Below are 27604 nucleotides of genomic sequence, written 5' to 3' on the forward strand. Positions count from 1 at the left end.
CCATTACCCTGTACCCCCAGTGTCAGTGTCATTATCCTGTACCCCGAGTGTCAGTGTCATTATCCTGTACCCCGAGTGTTAGTGTCATTATCCTGCACCCCGAGTGTCAGTGTCATTATCCTGTACCCCGTGTCAGTGCCAGTATCCTGTACCCCGAGTGTCAGTGCCATCATCCTGTACCCCGAGTGTCAGTGCCATTACCCTGTACCCCGAGTGTCAGTGTCATTATCCTGTACCCCGAGTGTCAGAGTCATTATCCTGTACCCCGTGTCAGTGCCAGTATCCTGTACCCCGAGTGTCAGTGTCATTATCCTGTACTCCGAGTGTCAGTGCCATTATCCTGTACCCTCAGTGTCAGTGCCTGTATCCTGTACCCCGAGTGTCATCGTCATTATCCTGTACCCCGAGTATCAGTGTCATTATCCTGTACCCCGAGTGTCAGTGTCATTATCCCGTAACCCGAGTGACAGTGTCATTATCCCGTACCCCGAATGTCAGTGTCATTATCCTGTACCCCGAGTGTCAGTGCCATTATCCTGTACCCCGAGTGTCAGTGCCATTATCCTGTACCCCGAGTGTCAGTATCATTATCCTGTACCCCGAGTGTCAGTGTCATTATCCTGTACCCCAAGTGTCAGTGTCATTATCCTGTACCCCGAGTGTCAGTGTCATTATCCCGTACCCCGAGTATCAGTGTCATTACCCTGTACCCCGAGTGTCAGTGCCAGTATCCTGTACCCCGAGTGTCAGTGTCATTATCCTGTACCCCGAGTGTCAGTGTCATTATCCTGTACCCAGAGAGTCAGTGTCATTATCCTGTACCCCCAGTGTCAGTGTCATTATCCTGTACCCCGAGAGTCAGTGTCATTATCCTGTACCCCCAGTGTCAGTATCATTATCCTGTACCCCGAGAGTCAGTGTCAGTATCCTGTACCCCGAGTGTCAGTGTCATTATCCTGTACCCCGAGTGTCAGTGTCATTATCCCGTACCCCGAGTGTCAGTGCCATTATCCTGTACCCTCAGTGTCAGTGTCATTATCCTGTACCCCAGTGTCAGTGTCATTATCCTGCACCCCGAGTGTCAGTGCCATTATCCTGTACCCTCAGTGTCAGTGTCATTATCCTGTACCCCAATGTCAGTGCCATTATCCTGTACCCCAGTGTCAGTGCCATTATCCTGTACCCTCAGTGTCAGTGTCATTATCCTGTACCCCGAGTGCCACTTTCCTGCACCCCTGGTGTCAGTTCTGCACCCAGTATGTCATAGTACAGACCTTTCTTACAGATATTATGCAGCTTGTACACAATGGAGGATTCCCCGCAGCGGTACCGCTGGCATGTGAAGGCTACACAGCATGTTTGCACTATGGAGGACAGACTCTGAGCTCACTGATGACTGCCAGGACAGTAGGTAGTGTGAGGGTCCACCATGGCCCTACTGTATAGTAGGGTGGTGGGCACAGGTATCCCCTCTTCTCTGAAGTTTCCAGCTCCGTGGCCCCCCCGCTGTTACATGTGTACCTGTATCTGTGGCTATCCTGAATTATGTGGCCTCATACTGGGGGTAAAGCTGGACTGCGTGGCCTCATAATGGGGTAGAGCTGGATGCGTGGCCTCATACTGGGGGTAAAGCTGGACTGCGTGGCCTCATACTGGGGTAGAGCTGGACTGCATAGTCTCATACTGGGGGTAGAGCTGGACTGCATAGTCTCATACTGGGGTAGAGCTGGACTGCATGGCCTCATACTGTGGGTAGAGCTGGACTGCATGGCCTCATACTGTAGGTAGAGCTGGACTGCATGGCCTCATACTGGGGGTAGAGCTGGACTGCATGGCCTCATACTGTGGGTAAAGCTGGACTGCATGGCCTCATACTGGGGGTAGAGCTGGACTGCATGGCCTCATACTGGGGGTAGAGCTGGACTGCGTGGCCTCATACTGGGGGTAGAGCTGGACTGCGTGGCCTCATCCTGGGGGTAGAGCTGGACTGCGTGGCCTCATACTGTGGGTAGAGCAGGACTGCATGGCCTCATCCTGGGGGTAGAGCTGGACTGCATGGCCTCATAATGGAGGTAGAGCTGGACTGCGTGACATCATAATGTGGGTAGAGCTGGAATGCGTGGCCTCATACTGGAAGTAGAGCTGTGGACTGCATGGCCTCATACTGGAGGTAGAGCTGGACTACGTTGGCTCATACTGGAGGTAGAGCTGGACTGCGTGGCCTCATACTGGAGAAAGAGCTGTGGACTGCATGGCCTCATACTGGAGGTAGAGCTGTGGACTGCATGGCCTCATACTGGAGGTAGAGCTGGACTACGTTGGCTCATACTGGGGGTAGAGCTGGACTGCATGGCCTCATCCTGGGGGTAGAGCTGGACTGCATGGCCTCATACTGGAGGTAGAGCTGGACTACGTGGCCTCATCCTGGGGGTAGAGCTGGACTGCATGGCCTCATCCTGGGGGTAGAGCTGGACTGCATGGCTTCATACTGGAGGTAGAGCTGGACTACGTGGCCTCATCCTGGGGTAGAGCTGGACTGCGTAGTCGCCTACTGCACCAATGAGGGTCGTATTTGTGGAAACATGAAGCACATGCTGTGTCCTGACTTTACACTCATCAGTGAAGCGGTATTATAGAGTGGTTCTGTCCACTGCTACTCTCCGGACCCCCGGGCTCATCCCGGAGATATAGTACTAATTATAAAACATCTGTAATCTCTCCATCTACTCCAACTGTCCCAGTAAGACTATGGTCACTTTTCCTTTGAGACTAAAATCATCTTTCCCTTTGAGACTACGGTCACTTTCTCTTTGAGACTATGGTTACTTTCCCTTTGAGACTATGAATACTTTCCCTTTGAGACTATGGTCACTTTCCCTTTGAGACTATGGTCACTTTCCCCTTGAGACTATGATCACTTTCCCCTTGAGACTATGGTCATCTTTCCCGTTGAGACTTCAGTCATCATTCCCCTAAAGACTATGGTCGATTTCCCATAGAGACTATGGTCACTTTCCCCATTCAGAAAACCCATATTTCCTGTACATTTTCATCTCATTCTGATAACATTGTATCTCTGCTCTCCAGTGGCCTCTAAGGAGCGAGGTCCGTGCCCATAGCGGTGCCATTGTCCATATACTGACATAAACCTGATACTTTCCTCCCTGGGGCCTGCGCATTTTCAGCCCCTCTCTGGGGAATGGAGGCCCCGGCACTATGATGCAATAAGGGCAGGACTCACCCGACACTGTGCTGATACCATCTGGTACGGAGGGTGTCGGGTACTGGAGATAGTCTGATGAAGGGGAAAGTATCGGTATTTTGGGAATTTTACGCACTCATTCAGAAATAATAGGACGTTACTACACTTTTTAATTTCTAGATCTCGCAGTTCTGGGCCGAAAATCAACATTTCCTGACTTTAGTCAGTTTTGGTAAATTACGGATATGTCCTTGAAGGTGACCCGAGCCATTGCTGTGAGAATATTTGCTCAGCCCTGATCTCCGAGCTTCATCGGCAGCTCACAACCCAATATCACATATGTGGAACAGCCCTGTCCTTGTTTGCACTTCTTATGGACTGAAGCCAGCGCGGCTCTGACATTTTACATGTGTCTGACAAGCCTTGTGACCGGAGGGATAAGTAACGCGTGTGCCCTAAGTGCGGGGTGATACAATGTGTCACAAGCAATGGGACTATGGCGTGAAGTGCTGAACACGGGGAGCAGACACATAAATCGTGTCAGCGACAAATCCACAGTAAAGTCTAAAAATAAAGCCGACCATCAATCAATGTCCGACCCATGAAGGAGCCTCCATCCAGGAGGAGTGAGAAATCGGCCAAACCCGGGTCCAGAGGGCTTAGAGGGAACCTACAGAAATGTTCCTGGCTAATATTCGGATTATTACTAATGCTATGTGGAAAGCTCGGCGCTTCCTAACAGTCCCAGAGCGGCGACGATCGCGTGTAGTAAAAGCCACAGGGACTCGCACAAGGAGAGTATCAGGATCACGCCTACCTCCTCTATGATTCATAGCTTCACTTTAACCTACAACAGTAAAAATCCAATCCAGTGACGAGATTCTGATCAAGTGTCACCAGCTACATGTGATATCTGTGTGTGTTGTGTACACACCAGCCACTGACAGTAAAACCACCGCCATCATACTGTGCAGCCCCCCAGACACTGGTATCCGACACAAATCAATGGTTACTGTCACTTTAATTTTGCAACAGGTTTCATCAGAGAGATGGCTTCTTCCTCCTCCTGGACTCTGAGTTCATGGGTAAAATCTGCATTCTGTGAAGTCAGATTGCTACATTACTGAGATGGAAGATGACAGCTGGTGCTTATAAAGTTCTATGGAGGAAGGTAAGAGAGGGAGAGGCTAGAAGCAAACTTAGGGGAGGGGCTAAAGGCAAACACATGCAGAGGGGAGGGGCTAAAGGAAGACATGCAGAGGGGGAGGGGCTATAGGCATACATAGGGGGAGGGACTAAATGCAGACACAGCAATGGGGAGGGGCTATAGGCAGGCACAGGCAGAGGGGGCTAGATTCAGAAACAGAAAGGGGATGGGCTAGAGGCACACACAGAGGGAGAGGGGCTAGAGGCAGACACATGCAGGGGGGATGAGCTGGAAGCAGATGGACAAGGGAGTAGCTGTAGACAGACATAAAGAAGGGAGGGGCTTGCGGCAGACAGGGGGAAGAGCTAGGGGCAATCAGGGGGAGGAGCTAAGGCAAACAGAGAGGGAGTAGCTAGAGGCAGATAGAGGGGGAGGAGCTGGAAGCAGATAGACATGGGGAGTAGTTATAGACAGATAGAAGGGAGAAACTAGCGGCAGACATAGGGGAGGAGCTAGAGGAAGACATAGGGGGCTAAAGGCAGAAACATGCAGAGGGGGAGGAGCTATAGGAAAACATAGGGGGAGGGGCTAAAGGCAGACATATGCAGTGGGGAAGGGTCTAGAGGCAGGCAGGGGGGCTAGAGGAACAGAAAGGGGAGGGGTTAGAGGCAGATACATGCAAAGGGGAGGAGCTAGAGGCAGACACAAACAGGGGAGGGGCTAAACGCAGACACATACAGAGGAGGAGCTAGAGGAAGACATAGGGGGCTAAAGGCAGAAACATGCAGAGGGGGAGGAGCCATATAAAAACATAGAGGGAGGGGCTAAAGGCAGACACATGCAGAGGGGAAGGGTCTAGAGGCAGGCAGAGGGGCTAGAGGAACAGAAAGGGGAGGGGCTAAAGGCAGATACATGCAAAGGGGGAGGAGCTAGAGGCAGACACAAACAAGAGGGGCTAAAGGCAGACATATACAGAGGAGGAGCTAGAGTCAAACGGGGAGGAGCTGGGAGCAGACAGACAGGGGAGTAGCTATAGACAGACACAGAAGGGAGGAGCAAGCGGCAGACACAGGGGAAAGAGCTAGAGGAAAATGGGGAGGAGCTATAGACAGACACAGTAGGGAGGAGCTGGCGGCAGACAGAGGGGAAAGAGCTAGAGGAAAATAAGGAGGAGCTATAGACAGACAGAGGGGAGGTGCTAGAGGCAAACAGGGGAGGAGCTAGAGGCAGAGGGGGAAGAGCTAGAGGCAAATGAGGAGGAGCTAGTGGCAGACAGGGGAATAGCTAGAGGCAAACAGGAGTAGAAGCTAGATGCAGATAGAGGGGGAGGAGCTAGATTCAAACAGGGGGAGGAGCTAGAGGCAGACATAGGGGAAGAGCTAGAGGCAAATGGGGAGGAGCTATAGACAGACAGAGGGGAATAGCTAGAGGCAAACAGGAGTAAGAGCTAGAGGCAGATAGAGGGGGAGGAGCTAGAGGCAAACAAGGGGAGGGGCTGTAGACAGACACACAGGGGAGGAGCTAGTGGCAGAAAGGGAGAAGAGCTAGAGGCAAACAGGAGGAGGAGCTAGAGGCAGATAGACAGGGGTAGTAGTTATAGACAGACACAGAAGGGAGCAACTAGGCAGACAGAGGAGGAGCTAGAGGCAAACAGTGGGTGAGGTGCTAGAGGCAGACAGACATTCTGCTGTAAGTTCTCCTGAAATGACAGTTCCACTTCTCTATAGAACTTAATAAGCACCAACTGTAATCTCCTATCTCAGTACTGTGAAAGGCTTTAATCACTTAAAGAGGTATTCCCAGCTCCAAGATCCCATCACAATATGTACTAAGTATAATAATAATATTACTAAGGTAGAATAGTCCTTGTGATAAGCTATGCTGCTCACTTGACAGCTGTTAGTGGTCATTACCATGGATACCTAAGCTACCGAAATGCCCTGTACATGTTATAAGTGACATAGCAAATCAGAAGAACTATACATTTCTAATTTGAGGTATTTGCTAATATTATTACACCTACTACATACTGGGATAGGACCTTGGAGATGGGAATACCCCTTTAAGACAACTTTTATCAGTGAATTCAGAATTTTGAGAATGAACGATCAGTCCAGGAGGAGAAGGAGGAGGAGAATGTCTCTAGTAAGATATTCTCTTATTTTCATCTGCATTGATTTATGAAATAAAAATTAAAACAACGACCCCACAGATCGTAGTCATTATCCCAGCACATCCCACCCTGTGGAGATCTGGGGTCATCACTGTCATGTTTTCAGACCATTCCTGTCAAGCCATGAAGGGCAGCCTGTACAGTGTTCAGTATGGTGGTACGTGTCACATGATGTCAGGACACGAAGCTCTCTGCGGATCGTCGCTCCATCACTCGGCCTCCGTAGGTTGTCTTCTGCTCGTAGAGTATTTCTGTTCCCATCTCGTCCACAGGTGACACTTACACACTTCGCAGTCCAGGTCATGTGACACTTCATTTATCAGACCAGGACAACTTCTATTTCTCCACAGTCCATGTCTGACGCTCACAGACTCATTGTGGGAGTTTTTGGGGTGCACTGGGGTCAAGCATGACCGGTCCGTCATGTCTGACAACATTCATCAACTGGTTCTCCGGTTGTCTTTTTGCTAGCCTTGTGAACCTACCTGCCGACATCTCTGGCACATCTTCTGATTATTTGCCCAGTGTACCATCATGCGTCACCACGATGATGATAACATCTACAAATCAGAAGCGGTCTCGCGGAGTCCATCAGGTAGGAGGCGGTTCAGAGGGCTCCCGTCCGATGGCCAGTGAATACTGATATGGCCTCTGCACCAGGGTCCTTCGAATCATTCACTAGTTCTAGTAGAAACTACTAGACATCACAAGACCCGCCGTATATCGGGAATCACCCAACAAGGCCTTTTAAATATTAAGAACACCGAATCAGACTCGCCATATACCAGGAACTCATCACAAGACCCGCTGTATACTGAGAACATCACACAAGACCTGCCATATATACCAAGGACACCCCAATAGGACCCGCTGTATACCAGGACCATTACAGAAAACCTGTGGATGGATACCATGCTTGGCATAGGTGGCTTTCCTTCATAGGATGCTGCCCTTCCCTTGGTTGTTCCTTCCCGGGGAAAGGCCTGGCTATTCACTGCTTGCGTCGAGAAACATGTGATGGTGTCTCCGCAGCTTCTTTACATGCAATTACAGAAAACCTGCCATATACCGGCAACATCCCAAAAGATCCGCTGCATACCGGGAACACCCCACAATACCTGCCGTATACCAGGAACACCCCACAGTACCCGCAATATACCAGGAACACCCCACAAGACCTGTTGTATACCAGGAACATCCCACAAGACCTGCCATATACAGAGGACACCCCACAAGACCTGCCGTACACCAGGAACACCCCACAATACCCGCCGTATACCGTGAACACCCCACAAGACCTGCAATATACAGAGATCACACCACAAGACTTGCCATATACAGATAACACCGAACAGGACCTGCCGTATACTGGTAACATCCCACAAGACCTGTTGTATACTGGTAACACCCCACAAGACCTGCTGTAGACCGGGAACACCCCACAAGGCCGGTCGTATACCGAGAACACCCCACAAGACCTGTCATATACCGAGAACACCCCACAAGACCTGCCGTATACCGAGAACACCCCTCAAGACCTGCGGTATACCGAGAACATCCCACAAGACCTGCAATATACCGGGAACATCCAACAAGACCCACCGTATACCGGGAGCACCCCACAAAACCTGCCATACACCGAAAACACCACACAAGACCTGCCATATACCCAAAACACCCCACAAGACCTGCCATATACCGAGAACACCCCACAAGACCTGCCGTATACCGAGAACACCCATCAAAACCTGCCGTATACTGAGAACACCCCACAAGACCTGCCGTATACCGAGAACACCCAACAAAACCTGCCGTATACTGAGAACACCCCACAAGACCTGCCGTATACCGAGAACACCACACAAGACCTTCCTGCCGCTTTCAACTCAAAAATATTTCACGAATCCGTTCATTCCTCAACCATGAATCTGCAAAAACCCTAGTCCATGCCCTCATCATCTCTCACCTTGACTACTGCAACCTCCTGCTCTGTGGCCTCCCCTCTAACACTCTCGCACCCCTCCAATCTATTCTAAACTCTGCTGCCCGACTAATCCACCTGTCCCCCCGCTATTCCCCGGCCTCTCCCCTCTGTCAATCCCTTCACTGGCTCCACATTGCCCAGAGACTCCACTACAAAACCCTAACCATGACGTACAAAGCCATCCACAACCTGTCTCCTCCATACATCTGTGACCTCGTCTCCCGGTACTTACCTACCTGCAACCTCCGATCCTCACAAGATCTCCTACTCTACTCCCCTCTTATCTCCTCTTCCCACAATCGTATACAAGATTTCTCTCGCGTATCACCCCTACTCTGGAACCCTCTACCACAACACATCAGACTCTCGCCTACCATCGAAACCTTCAAAAAGAACCTGAAGACCCACCTCTTCAGACAAGCCTACAACCTGCAGTAACCACCGATCGACCAAACCGCTGCATGACCATCTCTACCCTCACCTACTGTATTCTCAACAATCCCTTGTAGATTGTGAGCCCTCGCGGGCAGGGTCCTCATTCCTCCTGTACCAGTTATGACTTGTATTGTTTAAGATTATTGTACTTGTTTTTATTATGTATACCCCTCCTCACATGTAAAGCGCCATGGAATAAATGGAGCTATAACAATAAATAATAATAATAATAATGACCTGCCGTATACTGAGAACACCCCACAAGACCTGCTGTATACCGAGAACACTTCACAAGACCTGCCGTATACTGATAACACCCCACAAGACCTGCCGTATACCGAGAACACCACACAAGACCTGCCGTATACTGAGAACACCCCACAAGACCTGCTGTATACCGAGAACACTTCACAAGACCTGCCGTATACCGGGAACATCCAACAAGACCTGCCGTATACCGGGAACACCCCACAAAACCTGCCGGATACCGAGAACACCACACAAGACCTGCCGTATACTGGGAACACCCCACAAGACCTGCCGTATACTGAGAACACCCCACAAGACCTGCCATATACCGGGAACATCCAACAAGACCTGCCGTATACCGGGAACACCCCACAAAACCTGCCGGATACCGAGAACACCACACAAGACCTGCTGTATTCTGAGAACACCCCACAAGACCTGCTGTATACCGGGAACACCCCACAAGACCCACAGCAACCCACAAGACCCAGAATGCTGGAGATGCTCTGACCCAGTCGTCTACACATCACAATTTGGTCCTTACCAGAGTCACTCGGATCCATACATTTGCTCATTTTCTTGCTTCCAACACATCAGTGTCAATAACTGACCGTTCTTGCTTCTTATCGCTTCCCATCTCTTCACCTGTCGGTGTTTTTAGGGACTTTTCCACACATGTGGGATATGAGGCGGACTCCATGGTCAACGCCACATAACGTCTGCTGACATTTTACATTCTACAGACTGTTTCTCTGCTGATTTGTAATCCAAATAAAATCAGCCACAGAAATTAGTAGCAACCTCCTATTACCGCATGGCAAATCTGAGGTTTAGTCCCACTGTTGGCGGATTATTGGGCGCCATCAGCACGACCACGGGACGACCGCGACGTGCAGCGGAAAGCGTGTAACTGTAATATCTAGAATATAGCACTGCTATTATTTCATGTTAAAAAAATTGTATTCTTCCAAAGATTTAACTATTTTTTTTTTTTTCCTGAATTTTGGATGAAGTTGAACGTCGCTTACATTAGGATCTGACATTAAAATAAACTGCGGATAAACCCACAAAAAACGTGGAAAGTTTCATTGATTAATTTAAAATAATGCAAAAAAAAAACAATATAACAAGATAAAAAAGTCAAAGTTCTTACCCAAAACTTGGAGCCCAGTTTCCCGTCAGTTCCACAGAAAGCTTCCATGATTTCCAGGAGAAGAACGGCTCATCGGCGACGGACGGTGCCGTGGTAAATGCCCAGTGTCAGGGAATGACATCCACTCCGGGTGACGGTGGTACTCCCAGGGCGGGTGACTTGTGTTTGTGGGTGATGAGAAGCTCCAGGCAGAGGGCTCCTGACTTCTGCTTTTTTTCTCTGCTGCATGGAGCGATGTGCAGATTCAGTATTTCCTGGTTTTTTACAACCGCCCTCCTCCTCTTCCTCCTCCTCCTTCAATGAATTTGATAGTTCCCCTCCCTCCGTGATGTGACCAATTCTCCACACCCAACTCCAGACGAGGAAAGCGGTAAAATATTCCTGCCTCTCTCGTAATAATGTCAGGATATCGTGAGGTGACATCGCGGCGGAGCAGATGGTCCGTGTCAGTCCCGGACACTGTACGCAGCAGATGATGTCATTGATAAACGTATTAATCTGTGTTTGGAAGCCGAACTCATATTATAACACAGCTGGCGGCTCGTCTGAGATGAAGATGAAGAACTGGCGGCAGAAAAATAATCATCAAACCAGTGACTAAGAGCAACAGCACTGTACGGAGGAAGGATGTCTAATAATCTAATGCTATAGATGCACAGAAGACGTACAGGTTATACATGTACAATTATACACAAAAGATGCCCAAAATACACCATCAGTACATGTGCAATTATACACAGAAGATACCCAGAATATACCAGCAGTACATGTAAAATTATACACAGAAGATGCCCAGAATATACCATCAGTACATGTGCAATTATACACAGAAGATGCCCAGAATATACCATCAGTACATGTGCAATTATACACAGAAGATGCCCAGAATATACCAGCAGTAGATGTACAATTATACGCAGAAGATGCCCAGAATATACCAGTAGTACATGTACAATTATACACAGAAGATGCCCAAAATACACCATCAGTACATGTACAATTATACACAGAAGATGCCCAAAATATACCAGCAGTACATGTACAATTATACACAGAAGATGCCCAAAAAATACCAGCAGTACATGTACAATTATACACAGAAGATGCCCAGAATATACCAGTAGTACATGCAGAATTATACACAGAAGATGCCCAGAATATACCATCAGTACATGTGCAATTATACAGAGAAGATGCCCAGAATATACCAGCAGTACATGTACAATTATACACAGAAGATGCCCAGAATATACCAGTAGTACATGTACAATTATACACAGAAGATGCCCAAAATACACCATCAGTACATGTACAGTTATACACAGAAGATGCTCAAAATATACCAGCAGTACATGTACAATTATACAAAGAAGATGCCCAAAAATACCAGCAGTACATGTACAATTAAACACATAAGATGCCCAGAATATTGTTCAATCTTTGTTTATTAAACATAACAACAGAAAAAAAGGGAACATTCGTACAGTCGTAAACCGTAGAGAACATTACAAGTTATAGGCATACCAACATTGCAACTTTTCGATTTCCTTAGCTCCGTCAACTTTGAGGTAGTGTATAGAATTATAGTATAAGTCCTGATAGAGTATTTTCACGATTTCACTCAATAGTCCACAACATTTTGTAGCAAATCCATCAGTAGCTGGATACAGGACTCCGTTATTATTCCAATTGAACTTAAGGTATTTAGGGAGTTTAACATATTAATTAAGGGAACAAACTAGTAGTCTAGCGGAGTTGGAAATAAGCCTCTCAACCAAGTCACTCAACCCTTATCGAGGGAAGAGGATACAAACCTTAATATAAATCAGAACAACAACTAAACCATCTTAACAACCATATTTACCTACGGAGAACCAGAGATTATGTACATCATACCAGGAAACATGATAAAAAAGAGTATAGAGAATAGAGCTAGATAAACAAGAGAGAGAAAGCAGAGAAAAAAAGGGGGGGGACCTTGGGATTAAGATAGGAGTGGATAGACGGTCACGTTTCAATAGGATAAAAAGGGGAGAGTGAACCCCTCTGAAGCATTTTGAGCTAATTTTTGTGAAGTAGATCTATGTGAGAAGAGCAAAATTAAAAGGGAATGGATTGAAGTCCAGCACAGGCGAACCGACTATGCAGATACAGTTTGATGTACTGGTGCCCCAAATGCTTTGTTAAATCTCGGAGAATCAAGAAACAGGACGCACTGACTCCAGGTACGAAGGAATCTATCCCTGGCACCAGTCATCTCCACAGTAAGGTCTTCCATCTTGTAAATCCAACCCATTTCGTCAAACCATTCAGTCAGTAAAGGACAATGGGGTGTCTTCCAATGTCTTGGAATGACTGCTCTAGCCGCCGTGAGGCAGAATCAAAGTGTGTCCTGTTTTGGGGACTTAATGGAGCCCAAAAGTATTGATAATAGGGTTATCGTGGGTGTCTTATCTATCATCTGACCACTAATTAACTGATAGATGTGAAACACTATCTCCCAAAAAGGCTGAATCTTTCCACAGCTCCACCAAGTATGTAGTATAGGACCTCTTTCCCTGTTACACCTCCAGCATTCATCGGGGACAGAGGGGAAAGAAGCATGTAGGATCACCGGGCAACGATACCAACGGGAAAGAATTTTGTAACTCCTTTCCTGAGCTGCACAGGCCATCGACAAACTGTGAGACAGGATGCATGCCTTCCTCCATTCTGTCCCCGATATCTGCATTTTGAGATCTTTCTCACAACTCTTGGTTTAGTCGTCTCATTCCCTGAGTTTAGGATGTTGTATATCTGGGAAATACAGCGAGCAGGCAGGGACTCCAAAACAAACAACTTTTCAAATTTAGTTAAAGGGGCCTTAAAGCTCCCTGTTTTCTCCCTCGTGGACAAATATGATTTGAATTGAGAGTATTCAAACCAAAGCGTTGCAGGTCCTGTGTTTGTCTGCGATTCTAAGGGCGTCAGGTTCTCACCTTTTCAAAATCTGGAAAATACGTGGTCCATCACGTTCCTGCCAACCCAAGATTGTCTTTGCCTTCAATGCCGGGGGGAAGTCCAGATTATGGAAAAGTGGCGTAAGGGGGCCTGTGCCTGAGGTTGTTGCCAACATACTTGTCTCAAGGACAGTCATGTCCCTGGAGGTGATCCAGGGCAAGCACCACAAGGGGGTCGCCACATCTAACTGCTCCAAGGCAACCCTTTGTTTGGATTCTCGATGGTATTGCCAGTCCAACAACAGTAACAGGATGGCCGCTTTATGGTGTTTTTTAAAGTTAGGGAGGCCCGACCCTCCAAGGTGTTTATGTCTATATAAGGTTTTAATCCCAATCTTGGATTTACGATTTCCCCAAATAAAACCCGAAATAGCCGATTGGAGTCTAACAAAGAATGAGGCAGGGATACCTATAGGGATTGACTGAAACAGGAACAAAAACTGAGGAAGCACGTCCATTTTTATCGTATTAATGCGACCAAACCACAACAACTTCCATGATACCCAGATTATACCAGCAGTACATGTACAATTATACACAGAAGATGACCAGAATATACCAGCAGTACATGTACAATTATACACAGAAGATGCCCAGATTATACCAGCAGTACATGTACAATTATACACAGAAGATGTCTAGATTATAGTGGCAGTACATGTACAATTATTCACAGAAGGTGCCCAGATTATACCAGCAGTACATGTACAATTACACACAGAAGGTGCCCAGATTATACCAGCATTACATGTACAATTATACACAGGAGATGCCCAGGTTATACCGGCAGTACCTGTACAATTAGACACAGAAGATGTCCAGATTATAGTGGCAACACTTATACAATTATACACAGAAGACATCCAGGTTATACCAGCATTACATATATAATTATACACAGAAGATGCCCAGAATATACCAGCAGTACATGTACAATTATACACAGAAGGTATCCAGATTATAGTGGCAGTACATGTACAATAATACACAGGAGATGCCCAGATTATACCAGCAGTACATGTACAATTATACACAGAAGATGCCCAGGTTAAACCAGAAGTACATGTACAATTATACATAGAAGATGCCCAAAATATACCAGCAGTACATGTATAATTATACACAGAAGACATCCAGGTTATAATGGCAGTACATGTACAATTATACACAGAAGTTGCCCATAATATACCAGCAGTACATGTACAACTATACACACAAGATGTCTAGATTATAGTGGCAGTACATGTACAATTATACACAGAAAACATCCAGGTTATAGTAGTACACGTACAATTATACACAGAAGATGCCCAGGTTATACCGGCAGTACATACAGTACAGACCAAAAGTTTCGACACACCTTCTGATTTAAAGATTATTCTGTATTTTCATGACTATGAAAATTGTACATTCACACTGAAGGCATCAAAACTATGAATTAACGCATGTGGAATTACAAATAATAACAAAAAAGTGTGAAACAACTGAAATTATGTCTCATATTCTAGGTTCTTCAAAGTAGCCACCTTTTGCTTTGATGACTGCTTTGCACACTCTTGGCATTCTCTTGATGAGCTTCAAGAGGTAGTCTCCTGGAATGGTCTTCCAACAATCTTGAAGGAGTTCCCAGAGATGCTTAGCACTTGTTGGCCCTTTTGCCTTCACTCTGCGGTCCAGCTCACGCCAAACCATCTTGAGTGGATTCAGGTCTGGTGACTGTGGAGGCCAGGTCATCTGGTGTAGCACCCCATCACTCTCCTTCTTGGTCAAATAGCCCTTACACAGCCTGGAGGTGAATTTGGGATCATTGTCCTGTTGAAAAATAAATGATGGTCAAACTTAACACAAACCGGATGGAATAGCATGCCGCTGCAAGATGCTGTGGTAGCTATGCTGCTTCAGTATGCCTTCAATCTTGAATAAATCACCAACAGTGTCACCAGAAAAGCACCCCCACACCATCATACCTCCTCCTCCATGCTTCACGGTGGGAACCAGGCATGTAGAGTCCATCCGTTCACCTTTTCTGTGTCGCACAAAGACACGGTGGTTGGAACCAAAGATCTCAAATTTGGACTCATCAGACCAAAGCACAGATTTCTACTGGTCTAGTGCCCTTTCCTTGTGTTCTCTAGCTCAAACAAGTCTCTTCTGCTTGTTGCCTGTACTTAGCAGTGGTTTCCTAGCAGCTATTTTACCATGAAGGCCTGCTGCACAAAGTCTCCTCTTAACAGTTGTTGTAGAGATGTGTCTGCTGCTAGAACTCTGTGTGGCATTGACCTGACCTCTAATCTGATCTGCTGTTAACCTGCGATTTCTGAGGCTGGTGACTCAGATAAACTTATCCTCAGAAGCAGAGGTGACTCTTGGTCTTCCTTTCCTGGGGCGGTCCCCATGTGAGCCAGTTTCTTTGTAGTTCTTGATGGTTTTTGACACTGCACTTGGGGACACTTTCAAAGTTTATCCAATTTTTCGGACTGACTGACCTTCATTTCTTAAAGTAATGATGGCCACTCGTTTTTCTTTACTTAGCTGCTTTTTTCTTGACATAATACAAATTCTAAGAGTCTATTCAGTAGGACTATCAGCTGTGTATCCACCAGACTTCTGCTCAACACAACTGATGGCCCCAACCCCATTTTTAAGGCAAGAAATCCCACTTATTAAACCTTACAGGGCACACATGTGAAGTGAAAACCATTCCCGGTGACTACCTCTTGAAGCTCATCAAGAGAATGCCAAGAGTGTGCAAAGCAGTCATCAAAGTAAAAGGTGGCTACTTTAACCCCTTTCTGACATCTGACGTACTATCCCGACGAGGTGTGGTGGGCCCGTATGACCACCAACGGGATAGTACATCATATGCGATCGGCTGCGCTCACGGGGGGAGTGGTTTTCAGAATTTGAAACCATCTTTAGGATGGAGGAAATTGATGCAGACCTTTCACAGACAAGGGTCTCCTTTTTAGGTATCTGGACTGAATGGATTCTATTTAAAGATTCTGCTCGTTTCCCTGACCTGCTTACCTGAATACACCTGTCTATTCTACAGTCGATTACTATGCTACTCTTCCTCTCTTTTCGTGTTCTCATTTTATATTTCTTTTCTTGAGCCCCACCTACTCCGGCTCCCCCCTCTATTTCCTCTTCTCTCAATCTCCCCCCTGGGTGAGCTGTTCACCTTCCAACAGCTCGGTGTGATAGGACTATACCATGATTTATCAGTTACTTTTATAATGATACTATTTGCGTGCATGTCTCGCTCTAGGGGACATGGGCGAACTGATTTTAGGTATGCTTTATTTTATTCACAGTAAGGAAAGTCCTCGCCTGTTGCGGGGGCAAGGAGTTATTGCTTATATGTTAAAGATACCGTAGTCATTCTTGAGGGTTTACTCCTTCTAATTTTTTTTTCTTTTTTTTCTTTATTCTTTCTCTCTTTTATGTAAGATTTATGCAAGGTTTGTGAACGAGTGTTTTTTTGTGTTACTCTTCTCGAATTGTATATTATGAGAAAAAGTACTTTGATCATTGACGTAGTTTTCAACTACTGTTTTTCTTGTAAACTTCTCTTCTCTTTAATAAAAATATATTTAACCATAAAAAAATATTCACATGTGTAAAAAAAATAAAAAAAATTCCTAAAATATATATATATATTGTTGCTATAAATACATTTCTTTCTCTAAATAAAAAAAACAATAAAACTACACATATTTAGTATCGCCGCGTCCATAACGACCCGACCTAAAAAACTGTCCCATTAGTTAACCCCTTCAGTGAACACCGTAAGAAACAAAAAAATAAAAAAACGAGGCAAAAAACAACGCTTTATTATCATACTGCCAAACAAAAAGCGGAATAACACGCGATAAAAAATACGGATATAAATAACCATGGTACTGCTGAAAACGCCATCTTGTCCCGCAAAAAATGAGCTGTGACACAGCATCATCAGCAAAAATATAAAAAAGTTATAGACCTCAGAATAAAGCGATGCAAAAATAATTATTTTTTTCTATAAAATAGTTTTTATCGTATAAAAGCGCCAAAACATAAAAATGATATAAATGAGGTATCGCTGTAATCGTACTGACCCGAAGAATAAAACTGCTTTATCTATTTTACCAAACGCAGAACGGTATAAACGCCTCCCCCAAAAGAAATTCATGAATAGCTGTTTTTTGGTCATTCTGTCTCACAAAAATCAGAATAAAAAGCGATCAAAAAATGTCACGTGCCCGAAAATGTTACCCATAAAAACATCAACTCGTCCCGCAAAAAAACAAGACCTCACATGACTCTGGACCAAAATATGGAAAAATTATAGCTCTCAAAATGTGGTAACGCAAAAAATATTTTTTGCAATAAAAAGCGTCTTTCAGTGTGTGACGGCTGCCAATCATAAAAATCCACTAAAAACCCGCTATAAAAGTAAATCAAACCCCCCTTCATCAACCCTTTAGTTAGGGAAAAATTAAAAAATTAAAAAAATGAATTTATTTCCCTTTTCCGGTTAGGGTTAGGGCTAGGGTTAAGGCTACAGTTAGGGTTGGGGCTAAAGTTAGGGTTAGGGTTGGGGCTAAAGATAGAGTTTGGATTACATTTACGGTTGGGAATAGGGTTGGGATTAGGGTTAGGGGTGTGTCAAGGTTAGGGGTGTGGTTAGGGTTACAGTTGGGATTAGGGATGTGTTTGGATTAGGGTTTCAGTTATAATTGTGGGGTTTCCACTGTTTAGGCACATCAGGGGCTCTACAAACGCGGCATGGCGTCCGATCTCAATTCCAGCCAATTCTGCATTGAAAAAGCAAAACAGTGCTCCTTCCCTTCCAAGCTCTCCCGTGCGCCCAAACAGGGGTTTACCCCAACATATAGGGTATCAGCGTACTCAGGACACATTGGACAACAACTTTTGTGGTCCAATTTCTCTTGTTACCCTTGGGAAAATACAAAACTGGGGGCTAAAAAATAATTTTTGTGTAAAAAAAACAAAATTTTTTATTTTCACGGCTCTGCATTATAAACTGTAGTGAAACACTTGGGGGTTCAATGTTCTCACAACACATGTAGATAAGTTCCTTGGGGGGTCTAGTTTCCAATATGTGGTCATTTGTGGGGAGTTTCTACTGTTTAGGTACATTAGGAGCTCTGCAAACGCAATGTGACGCCTGCAGACCATTCCATCTAAGTCTGCATTCCAAATGGCGCTCCTTCCCTTCCGAGCTCTGCCATGCGCTCAAACGGTGGTTCCCCCCACATATGGGGTATCAGCATACTCAGGACACATTGGACAACAACTTTTGGGGTCCAATTTCTCCTATTACCCTAGAGAAAATACAAAACTGGGGGCTAGAAAATAATTTTTGTGGAAAAAAAATATTTTTTATTTTCACGGCTCTGCGTTATAAACTGTAGTGAAACACTTGGGGGTTCAAAGTTCTCACAACACATCTAGATAAGTTCCTTGGGGGGTCTAGTTTCCAATATTGGGTCACTTGGGGGTTTCTACTGTTTAGGTACATTAGGGGCTCTGCAAACGCAATGTGACGCCTGCAGACTAATCCATCTAAGTCTGCATTCCAAATGGCGCTCCTTCCCTTCCGAGCTCTCCCATGCGCCCAAACGGTGGTTCCCCCCCCCCCACATATGAGGTATCAGTGTACTCAGGAAAAATTGTACAACAACTTTTGTGGTCCAATTTCTTCTCTTACCCTTGGGAAAATAAAAAATTGGGGGCGAAAAGATCATTTTTGTGAAAAAATATGATTTTTTATTTTTATGGCTCTGCATTATAAACTTCTGGGAATCACTTAATGGGTCAAAGTGCTCACCACACATCTAGATAAGTTCTTAGGGGGTCTACTTTCCAAAATGGTGTCACTTGTGGGGGTTTCAATGTTTAGGCACATCAGTGGCTCTCCAAACGCAACATGGCATCCCATCTCATTTCCAGTCAATTTTGCATTGAAAAGTCAAATGGCGCTCCTTCGCTTCCGAGCTCTGCCATGCGCCCAAACAGTGGTTTACCCCACATATCGGGTATCAGCGTATTTAGGACAAATTGTACAACAACTTTTGGGGTCCATTTTCTCCAGTTACCCTTGGTAAAATAAAACAAATTGGAGCTGAAGTAAATTTTTTGTGAAAAAAAGTTAAATGTTCATTTTTATTTAAACATTCCAAAAATTCCTGTGAAACACCTGAAGGGTTAATAAACTTTTTGAATGTGGTTTTGAGCACCTTGAGGGGTGCAGTTTTTAGAATGGTGTCACACTTGGGTATTTTCTATCATATAGACCCCTCAAAATGATTTCAAATGAGATGTGGTCCTTAAAAAAAAATGGCGTTGTAAAAATGTGAAATTGCTGGTCAACTTTTAACCCTTATAACTCCCTAACAAAAAAAAATTTGGGTTCCAAATTGTGCTGATGTAGAGTAGACATGTGGGAAATGTTACTTATGAAGTATTTTGTGTGACATATCTCTGTGATTTAATTGCATAAAAATTCAAAGTTGGAAAATTGCAAAAGTTTCAAAATTTTCGCCAAATTTCCGTTTGTTTCACAAATAAATCCAGGTAATATCAAAGAAATTTTACCACTATCATGAAGTACAATATGTCTCGAGAAAACAATGTCAGAATCACTAGGATCCGTTGAAGCGTTCTAGAGTTATAACCTCATAAAGGGACAGTGGTCAGAATTGTAAAAATTGGCCCGGTCATTAACGTGCAAACCACCCTTGGGGGTAAAGGGGTTAAGAACCTAGAATGTAAGACATAATTTCAGTTGTTTCACACTTTTTTGTTAAGTATATAATTCCACATGTGTTAATTCATAGTTTTGATGCCTTCAGTGTGAATGTACAATTTTCACAGTCATGAAAATACAGAAAAATCTTTAAAATGAGAAGGTGTGGCCAACCTTTTTGTCTGTACTGTATATAATTATACACAGAAGATGCCAAGAATATACCAGCAGTGCATGTATAATTATACACAGAAGATATCCAGATTATAGTGGCAGTACTTGTACAATAATACACAGGAGATGCCCAGACTATACCAGCAGTACATGTACAGTTATACACAGAAGATGCCCAGGTTAAACCAGCAGTACATGTACAATTATACATAGAAGATGCCCAAAATATACCAGCAGTACATGTACAATTATACACACAAGATGCCCAGGTTGTACCAGCAGTACATATATAATTATACACAGAAGATGCCCAGAATATACCAGCAGTACATGTACAATTAGACACACAATATGTCCAGATTATAGTGGCAGTACATGTACAATTATTAACAGACGTTGCCCATAATATACCAGCAGTACATGTACAATTATACACAGAAGATGTCCAGATTATAGTGGCAGTACCTGTACAATTATACACAGAAGGCATCCAGGTTACAGTGGCATTACATGTATAATTATATACAGAAGCTGCCCAGGTTATACTGGCAGTAGATGTACAATTATATACAGAAGATGCCTGATTATATCGTCAGTACATGTACAGTTATATAGAGAAAATGCCCAGAATATACCAGCAGTACATGCACAAATATTCACAGAAGATGCCCAGGTTATACCGGCAGTTCATGTGTAATCATACACAGAAGATGCCCAGAATATACCAGGATTACATGCACAATTAATCACAGAAGATGCCCAGGTTATACCGGCAGTTAATGTATAATTATATACAGGAAATGCCCAGATTAAACAGCAGTACATGTAAATTATACACAGGAGAGTCCCAGGTTATATTAGCTGTACTTATATAATTATATCCAGAAGATGCCCAGGTTATACCGGCAGTACATAAAGTGCCTTTTCCACATTTTTTTGACATTTCGCCACAAACTTAAATGTATTTCATTGGGTTTTTCTATGATACAACACAAAGTAACAAGTATTTGTGCTATGTAAAAAAAATTATACCAGGTTTACTATGATGTTGTTATGACCTGGTGGTAAGGACAATAATGGACCTGGTGGTTAAGAGCACACGGAATGACCTGATAGTTACAAATAATATAGGACGAGCTCTGAGACGTGGGAACTCTGCTGACCGCAATCCCTAATCCTATCACACACACTAGAAATAGCCGTGGATTGCTCCTAACGCTCCCTATGCAACTCGGCACAGCCTAAGGAACTAGCTAGCCCTGAAGATAGAAAAATAAAGCCTACCTTGCCTCAGAGAAATTCCCCAAAGGAAAAGGCAGCCGCCCACATATAATGACTGTGAGTAAAGATGAAAATACAAACACAGAGATGAAATAGATTTAGCAAAGTGAGGCCCGACTTACTGAACAGACTGACGATAGGAAAGGTAACTTTGCGGTCAGCACAAAAAACTACAAAAAGACCACGCAGAGGGCGCAAAGACCCTCCGCACCGACTCACAGTGCGGAGGCGCTCCCTCTGCGTCCCAGAGCTTCCAGCAAGCAAGACAAAAATCAAAATAGCAAGCTGGACATAAAAATAGCAAACAAAGAAAAACAAGCAGGAACTTAGCTTCTGCTGGGAAGATAGGTCACAAGAACGATCCAGGAGAGAACTAGACCAATACTGGAACATTGACAGGTGGCATGGATCAATGATCTAAGTGGAATTAAATAGAGCAGCCAGCTAACGAATTAACCTCGTCACCTGTGGAAGGAAACTCAGAAGCCGCAGCCGAAGTACCATTCATGACCACAGGAGGGAGCTTGACAACAGAATTCACAACAGTACCCCCCCTTGAGGAGGGGTCACAGAACCCTCACCAGAGCCCCCAGGCCAACCAGGACGAGCCAAATGAAAGGCATGATCCAGATCGGCAGCATGAACATCGGAGGCAAAGACCCAGGAATTATCTTCCTGACCATAACCCTTCCACTTGACCAGGTACTGGAGTTTCCGTCTCGAAATATGAGAATCCAAAATCTTCTCCACCACATACTCCAACTCCCCCTCAACCAACACCGGGGCAGGAGTATCAACGGATGGAACCACAGGTGCCACGTATCTCCGCAACAACGACCTATGGAATACATTATGGATGGCAAAAGAAGCTGGAAGGGTCAAACGAAACGACACAGGATTGAGAACCTCAGAAATCTTATACGGACCAATGAAACGAGGCTTAAACTTAGGAGAGGAAACCTTCATAGGAACATAACGAGACGACAACCAAACCAAATCCCCAACACGAAGTCGGGGACCCACACAGCGCCGGCGGTTAGCGAAACATTGAGCCTTCTCCTGGGACAATGTCAAATTGTCCACCACATGAGTCCAAATCTGCTGCAACCTATCCACCACAGTATCTACACCAGGACAGTCCGAAGACTCAACCTGCCCTGAAGAGAAACGAGGATGGAAACCAGAATTGCAGAAAAACGGCGAAACCAAAGTAGCCGAGCTGGCCCGATTATTAAGGGCGAACTCAGCCAAAGGCAAAAAGGACACCCAATCATCCTGATCAGCAGAAACAAAGCATCTCAGATATGTTTCCAAAGTCTGATTAGTTCGTTCGGTTTGGCCATTTGTCTGAGGATGGAAAGCCGAGGAAAAAGACAAATCAATGCCCATCCTAGCACAAAAGGCACGCCAAAACCTCGAAACAAACTGGGAACCTCTGTCCGAAACGATGTTCTCCGGAATGCCATGTAAACTAACCACATGCTGGAAAAACAATGGCACCAAATCAGAGGAGGAAGGCAATTTAGACAAGGGTACCAAATGGACCATCTTAGAGAAGCGATCACAAACCACCCAAATGACCAACATCTTTTGAGAGACAGGGAGATCCGAAATAAAATCCATAGAGATATGCGTCCAGGGCCTCTTTGGGACCGGCAAGGACAAAAGCAACCGACTGGCACGAGAACAGCAGGGCTTAGCCCGAGCACAAGTCCCACAGGACTGCACAAAAGAACGCACATCCCGCGACAAAGACGGCCACCAAAAGGATCTAGCCACCAAATCTCTGGTACCAAAGATTCCAGGATGACCAGCCAACACCGAACAATGAACCTCAGAGATAACTCTACTAGTCCATTTATCAGGGACAAACAGTTTCTCCGCTGGGCAACGGTCAGGTCTATCAGCCTGAAATTTTTGCAGCACCCGCCGCAAATCAGGGGAGATGGCAGACAAAATTACCCCCTCTTTGAGAATACCCGCCCGCTCAGGAACACCCGGAGAGTCTGGCACAAAACTCCTTGACAGGGCATCAGCCTTCACATTCTTAGAGCCTGGAAGGTACGAAACCACAAAATCAAAGCGAGAGAAAAATAGCGACCAACGAGCCTGTCTAGGATTCAACCGTTTGGCAGACTCGAGATAAGTCAAATTCTTGTGATCCGTCAAGACCACTACGCGATGCTTGGCTCCTTCAAGCCAATGACGCCACTCCTCGAATGCCCACTTCATGGCCAACAACTCTCGATTGCCAACATCATAATTGCGCTCAGCAGGCGAAAACTTTCTAGAAAAGAAGGCACATGGTTTCATCACCGAGCCATCAGAACTTCTTTGCGACAAAACAGCCCCTGCTCCAATCTCAGAAGCATCAACCTCGACCTGAAACGGGAGCGAAACATTTGGCTGGCACAACACAGGGGCAGAAGAAAAATGACGCTTCAACTCCTGAAAAGCTTCCACAGCCGCAGAAGACCAATTGACCACATCAGCACCCTTCTTGGTCAAATCAGTCAACGGTTTAGCAACACTAGAAAAATTACTGATGAAGCGACGATAAAAATTAGCAAAGCCCAGGAACTTTTGCAGACTCTTCACAGATGTCGGCTGAGTCCAATCATAAATGGCCTGGACTTTAACAGGGTCCATCTCGATAGTAGAAGGGGAAAAAATGAAACCCAAAAATGAAACCTTCTGAACTCCAAAGAGACACTTTGACCCCTTCACAAACAAAGAATTCGCACGAAGGACCTGGAACACCATTCTGACCTGCTTCAGGTGAGACTCCCAATCATCCGAAAAGACCAAAATATCATCCAAATATACAATCAGGAATTTATCCAGGTACTCTCGGAAGATGTCATGCATAAAGGACTGAAATACTGATGGAGCATTGGAAAGCCCGAATGGCATAACCAGGTACTCAAAATGGCCCTCGGGTGTATTAAATGCTGTTTTCCATTCATCGCCCTGTTTAATACGCACAAGATTATACGCACTACGAAGATCTATCTTGGTGAACCAACAAGCCCCCTTAATCCGAGCAAATAAATCAGACAGCAGCGGCAAAGGATACTGAAATTTGACTGTGATCTTATTAAGAAGGCGGCAATCAATACAAGGTCTCAAAGAACCATCCTTCTTGGCCACAAAAAAGAACCCTGCTCCCAATGGTGACGACGACGGGCGAATATGACCCTTCTCCAAGGATTCCTTTACATAACTCCGCATAGCGGCGTGCTCTGGCACAGATAAATTGAACAGTCGGCCCTTAGGAAACTTACTACCAGGAATCAAATTGATAGCACAATCGCAATCTCTATGAGGAGGTAGGGCACTGGATTTGGGCTCATCAAATACATCCCTGTAGTCCGACAAAAACTCCGGGACTTCAGAAGGGGTGGATGACGAAATAGACAAAAATGGAACATCACCATGTACCCCCTGATAACCCCAGCTGGACACAGACATTGATTTCCAATCCAATACTGGATTATGGACCTGTAGCCATGGCAACCCCAAAACGACCACATCATGCAGATTATGCAACACCAAAAAGCGAATATCCTCCTGATGTGCAGGAGCCATGCACATGGTCAATTGGGTCCAGTATTGAGGCTTATTCTTGGCCAAAGGCGTAGCATCAATTCCTCTCAATGGAATAGGATACTACAAGGGCTCCAAGAAAAAACCACAGCGCCTGGCAAACTCCAAGTCCATCAAATTCAGGGCAGCGCCTGAATCCACAAATGCCATAACAGAATAGGATGACAAAGAGCAAATCAGAGTAACGGACAAAAGAAATTTCGACTGTACCGTACCAATGGTGGCAGACCTAGCGAAACGCTTAGTGCGCTTAGGACAATCGGAGATAGCATGAGTGGAATCACCACAGTAAAAACACAGCCCATTCCGACGTCTGTGTTCTTGCCGTTCAGCTCTGGTCAAAGTCCTATCACATTGCATAGGCTCAGGTCTATGCTCAGATAATACCGCCAAATGGTGCACAGCTTTATGCTCACGCAAGCGTCGATCGATCTGAATGGCCAAAGACATAGACTCATTCAGACCAGCAGGCATGGGAAATCCCACCATGACATCCTTAAGGGCTTCAGAGAGACCCTTTCTGAAAATTGCTGCCAGGGCACATTCATTCCACTGAGTGAGTACAGACCACTTCCTAAACTTCTGACAATATATCTCTACCTCATCCTGACCCTGACACAGAGCCAGCAAGATTTTCTCTGCCTGATCCACTGAATTTGGTTCATCATAAAGCAATCTGAGCGCCACAAAAAAACGCATCAACATCACGCAATGCCGAATCTCCTGGCGCAAGGGAAAATGCCCAGTTTTGAGGGTCGCCCCGTAACAAAGAAATAATGATTTTCACTTGTTGAACAGGGTCACCTGAGGAGCGAGGTTTCAAAGCAAGAAACAATTTACAAATATTTTTGAAATTCAGAAACTTAGATCTATCACCAAAAAACAAATCAGGAATTGGAATCCTAGGCTCTAACATCGGATTCTGAACCACAAAATCTTGAATGTTTTGTACCCTTGCAGTGAGATTATTCACACAAGAGGACAGACCTTGAATGTCCATATCTACACCTGTATCCTGAACCACCCAGAGGTAAAGGGGAAAAGAGAGACAAAACATACTGCAAAGAAAAAAAAATGGTCTCAGAACTTCTCTTATCCCTCTATTGAGATGCATTAATACTTTGGGCCACCTGTACTGTTATGACCTGGTGGTAAGGACAATAATGGACCTGGTGGTTAAGAGCACACGGAATGACCTGATAGTTACAAATAATATAGGACGAGCTCTGAGACGTGGGAACTCTGCTGACCGCAATCCCTAATCCTATCACACACACTAGAAATAGCCGTGGATTGCTCCTAACGCTCCCTATGCAACTCGGCACAGCCTAAGGAACTAGCTAGCCCTGAAGATAGAAAAATAAAGCCTACCTTGCCTCAGAGAAATTCCCCAAAGGAAAAGGCAGCCCCCCACATATAATGACTGTGAGTAAAGATGAAAATACAAACACAGAGAAGAAATAGATTTAGCAAAGTGAGGCCCGACTTACTGAACAGACTGAGGATAGGAAAGGTAACTTTGCGGTCAGCACAAAAAACTACAAAAAGACCACGCAGAGGGTGCAAAGACCCTCCGCACCGACTCACAGTGCGGAGGCGCTCCCTCTGCGTCCCAGAGCTTCCAGCAAGCAAGACAAAAATCAAAATAGCAAGCTGGACAGAAAAATAGCAAACAAAGAAAAACAAGCAGGAACTTAGCTTCTGCTGGGAAGATAGGTCACAGATTCTTATGGCTTTCAAGAATGGCTTCTTCTTGCCATTCTTCCATAAAGGCCAGATTTGTGTAGTAGTTAATAGTTGTCCTGTGGACAGATTCTCCCACCTGGGCTCCTCCACAGTGACCATGGGCCTCTTGGCTGCTTCTCTAATTAGTGTTCTCCTTGCCTGGGATGTCAGTTCAGGTGATGGCCATGTCTTGGTAGGTTTTCAATTGTGCCATACTCTTTCCATTTTTGGATGATGGATTGAATAGTGCTCCATGAGATGTTCGGAACTTGGGCTATTTTTTTTATAACCTAACCCTGCTTTCCTCTTCTCCATAACCTCCCCCACTTTATCCCTGACCTGTCTGGTGTGCTCCCTGGTTTTCATGATGGTGTTTGATCCCTAAATTTCTCAAACATCTGAGGGCCTTCACCAACAGCTGTAGTTATAATGAGAAGAAATCACACCCAGAGGGACGCAATGTACTAATTATGTGGCTTCTGGAGGCGATTGGTCACTCTGGATTTTATTTAGGCGTTTCAGACTATAGGGGGCAGAATACAAATACACCGCACAATTCTCAGATTTATACTGTTTAATAAATCACATTTAAGTTCATGGGTGTAAAAATATGGAAAATATCACAGGGTATGAATACTTTTCAAGCTGCATGCTCCGGATATCCAAAGAAGCTGCTCATTGTGGTACAGGAAGAAAAACAGTGAGGAATATGTAGTACCACACTG

General features: G+C 45.0%; 1 protein-coding gene and 1 long non-coding RNA gene across 4 annotated transcripts in view; both read right to left on the reverse strand.

Moving 5' to 3' along the window:
- The window catches only part of ABCC3 (ATP binding cassette subfamily C member 3), an 80653-nt gene extending 70054 nt beyond the window's left edge, over positions 1-10599 (reverse strand). For all 3 annotated transcript variants that reach the window (XM_069749121.1, XM_069749122.1, XM_069749124.1), the window contains exon 1: positions 10344-10599. In XM_069749121.1, the coding sequence (XP_069605222.1) occupies positions 10344-10391 (48 nt within the window). In that variant the 5' untranslated portion in view covers positions 10392-10599. The remainder of the gene's footprint in view (positions 1-10343) is intronic.
- A 1171-nt stretch (positions 10600-11770) lies between these two features.
- LOC138663060 (uncharacterized) overlaps positions 11771-27604 on the reverse strand; it is a 38853-nt gene continuing 23019 nt past the window's right edge. Inside the window, exon 4 of the long non-coding RNA XR_011318110.1 lies at positions 11771-15154. This is a non-coding gene — a long non-coding RNA (uncharacterized lncRNA). The remainder of the gene's footprint in view (positions 15155-27604) is intronic.

This window comes from Ranitomeya imitator, chromosome 2 (genome assembly GCF_032444005.1).
Source record: "Ranitomeya imitator isolate aRanImi1 chromosome 2, aRanImi1.pri, whole genome shotgun sequence".
Classification (NCBI taxonomy): Eukaryota; Metazoa; Chordata; class Amphibia; order Anura; family Dendrobatidae; genus Ranitomeya; species Ranitomeya imitator.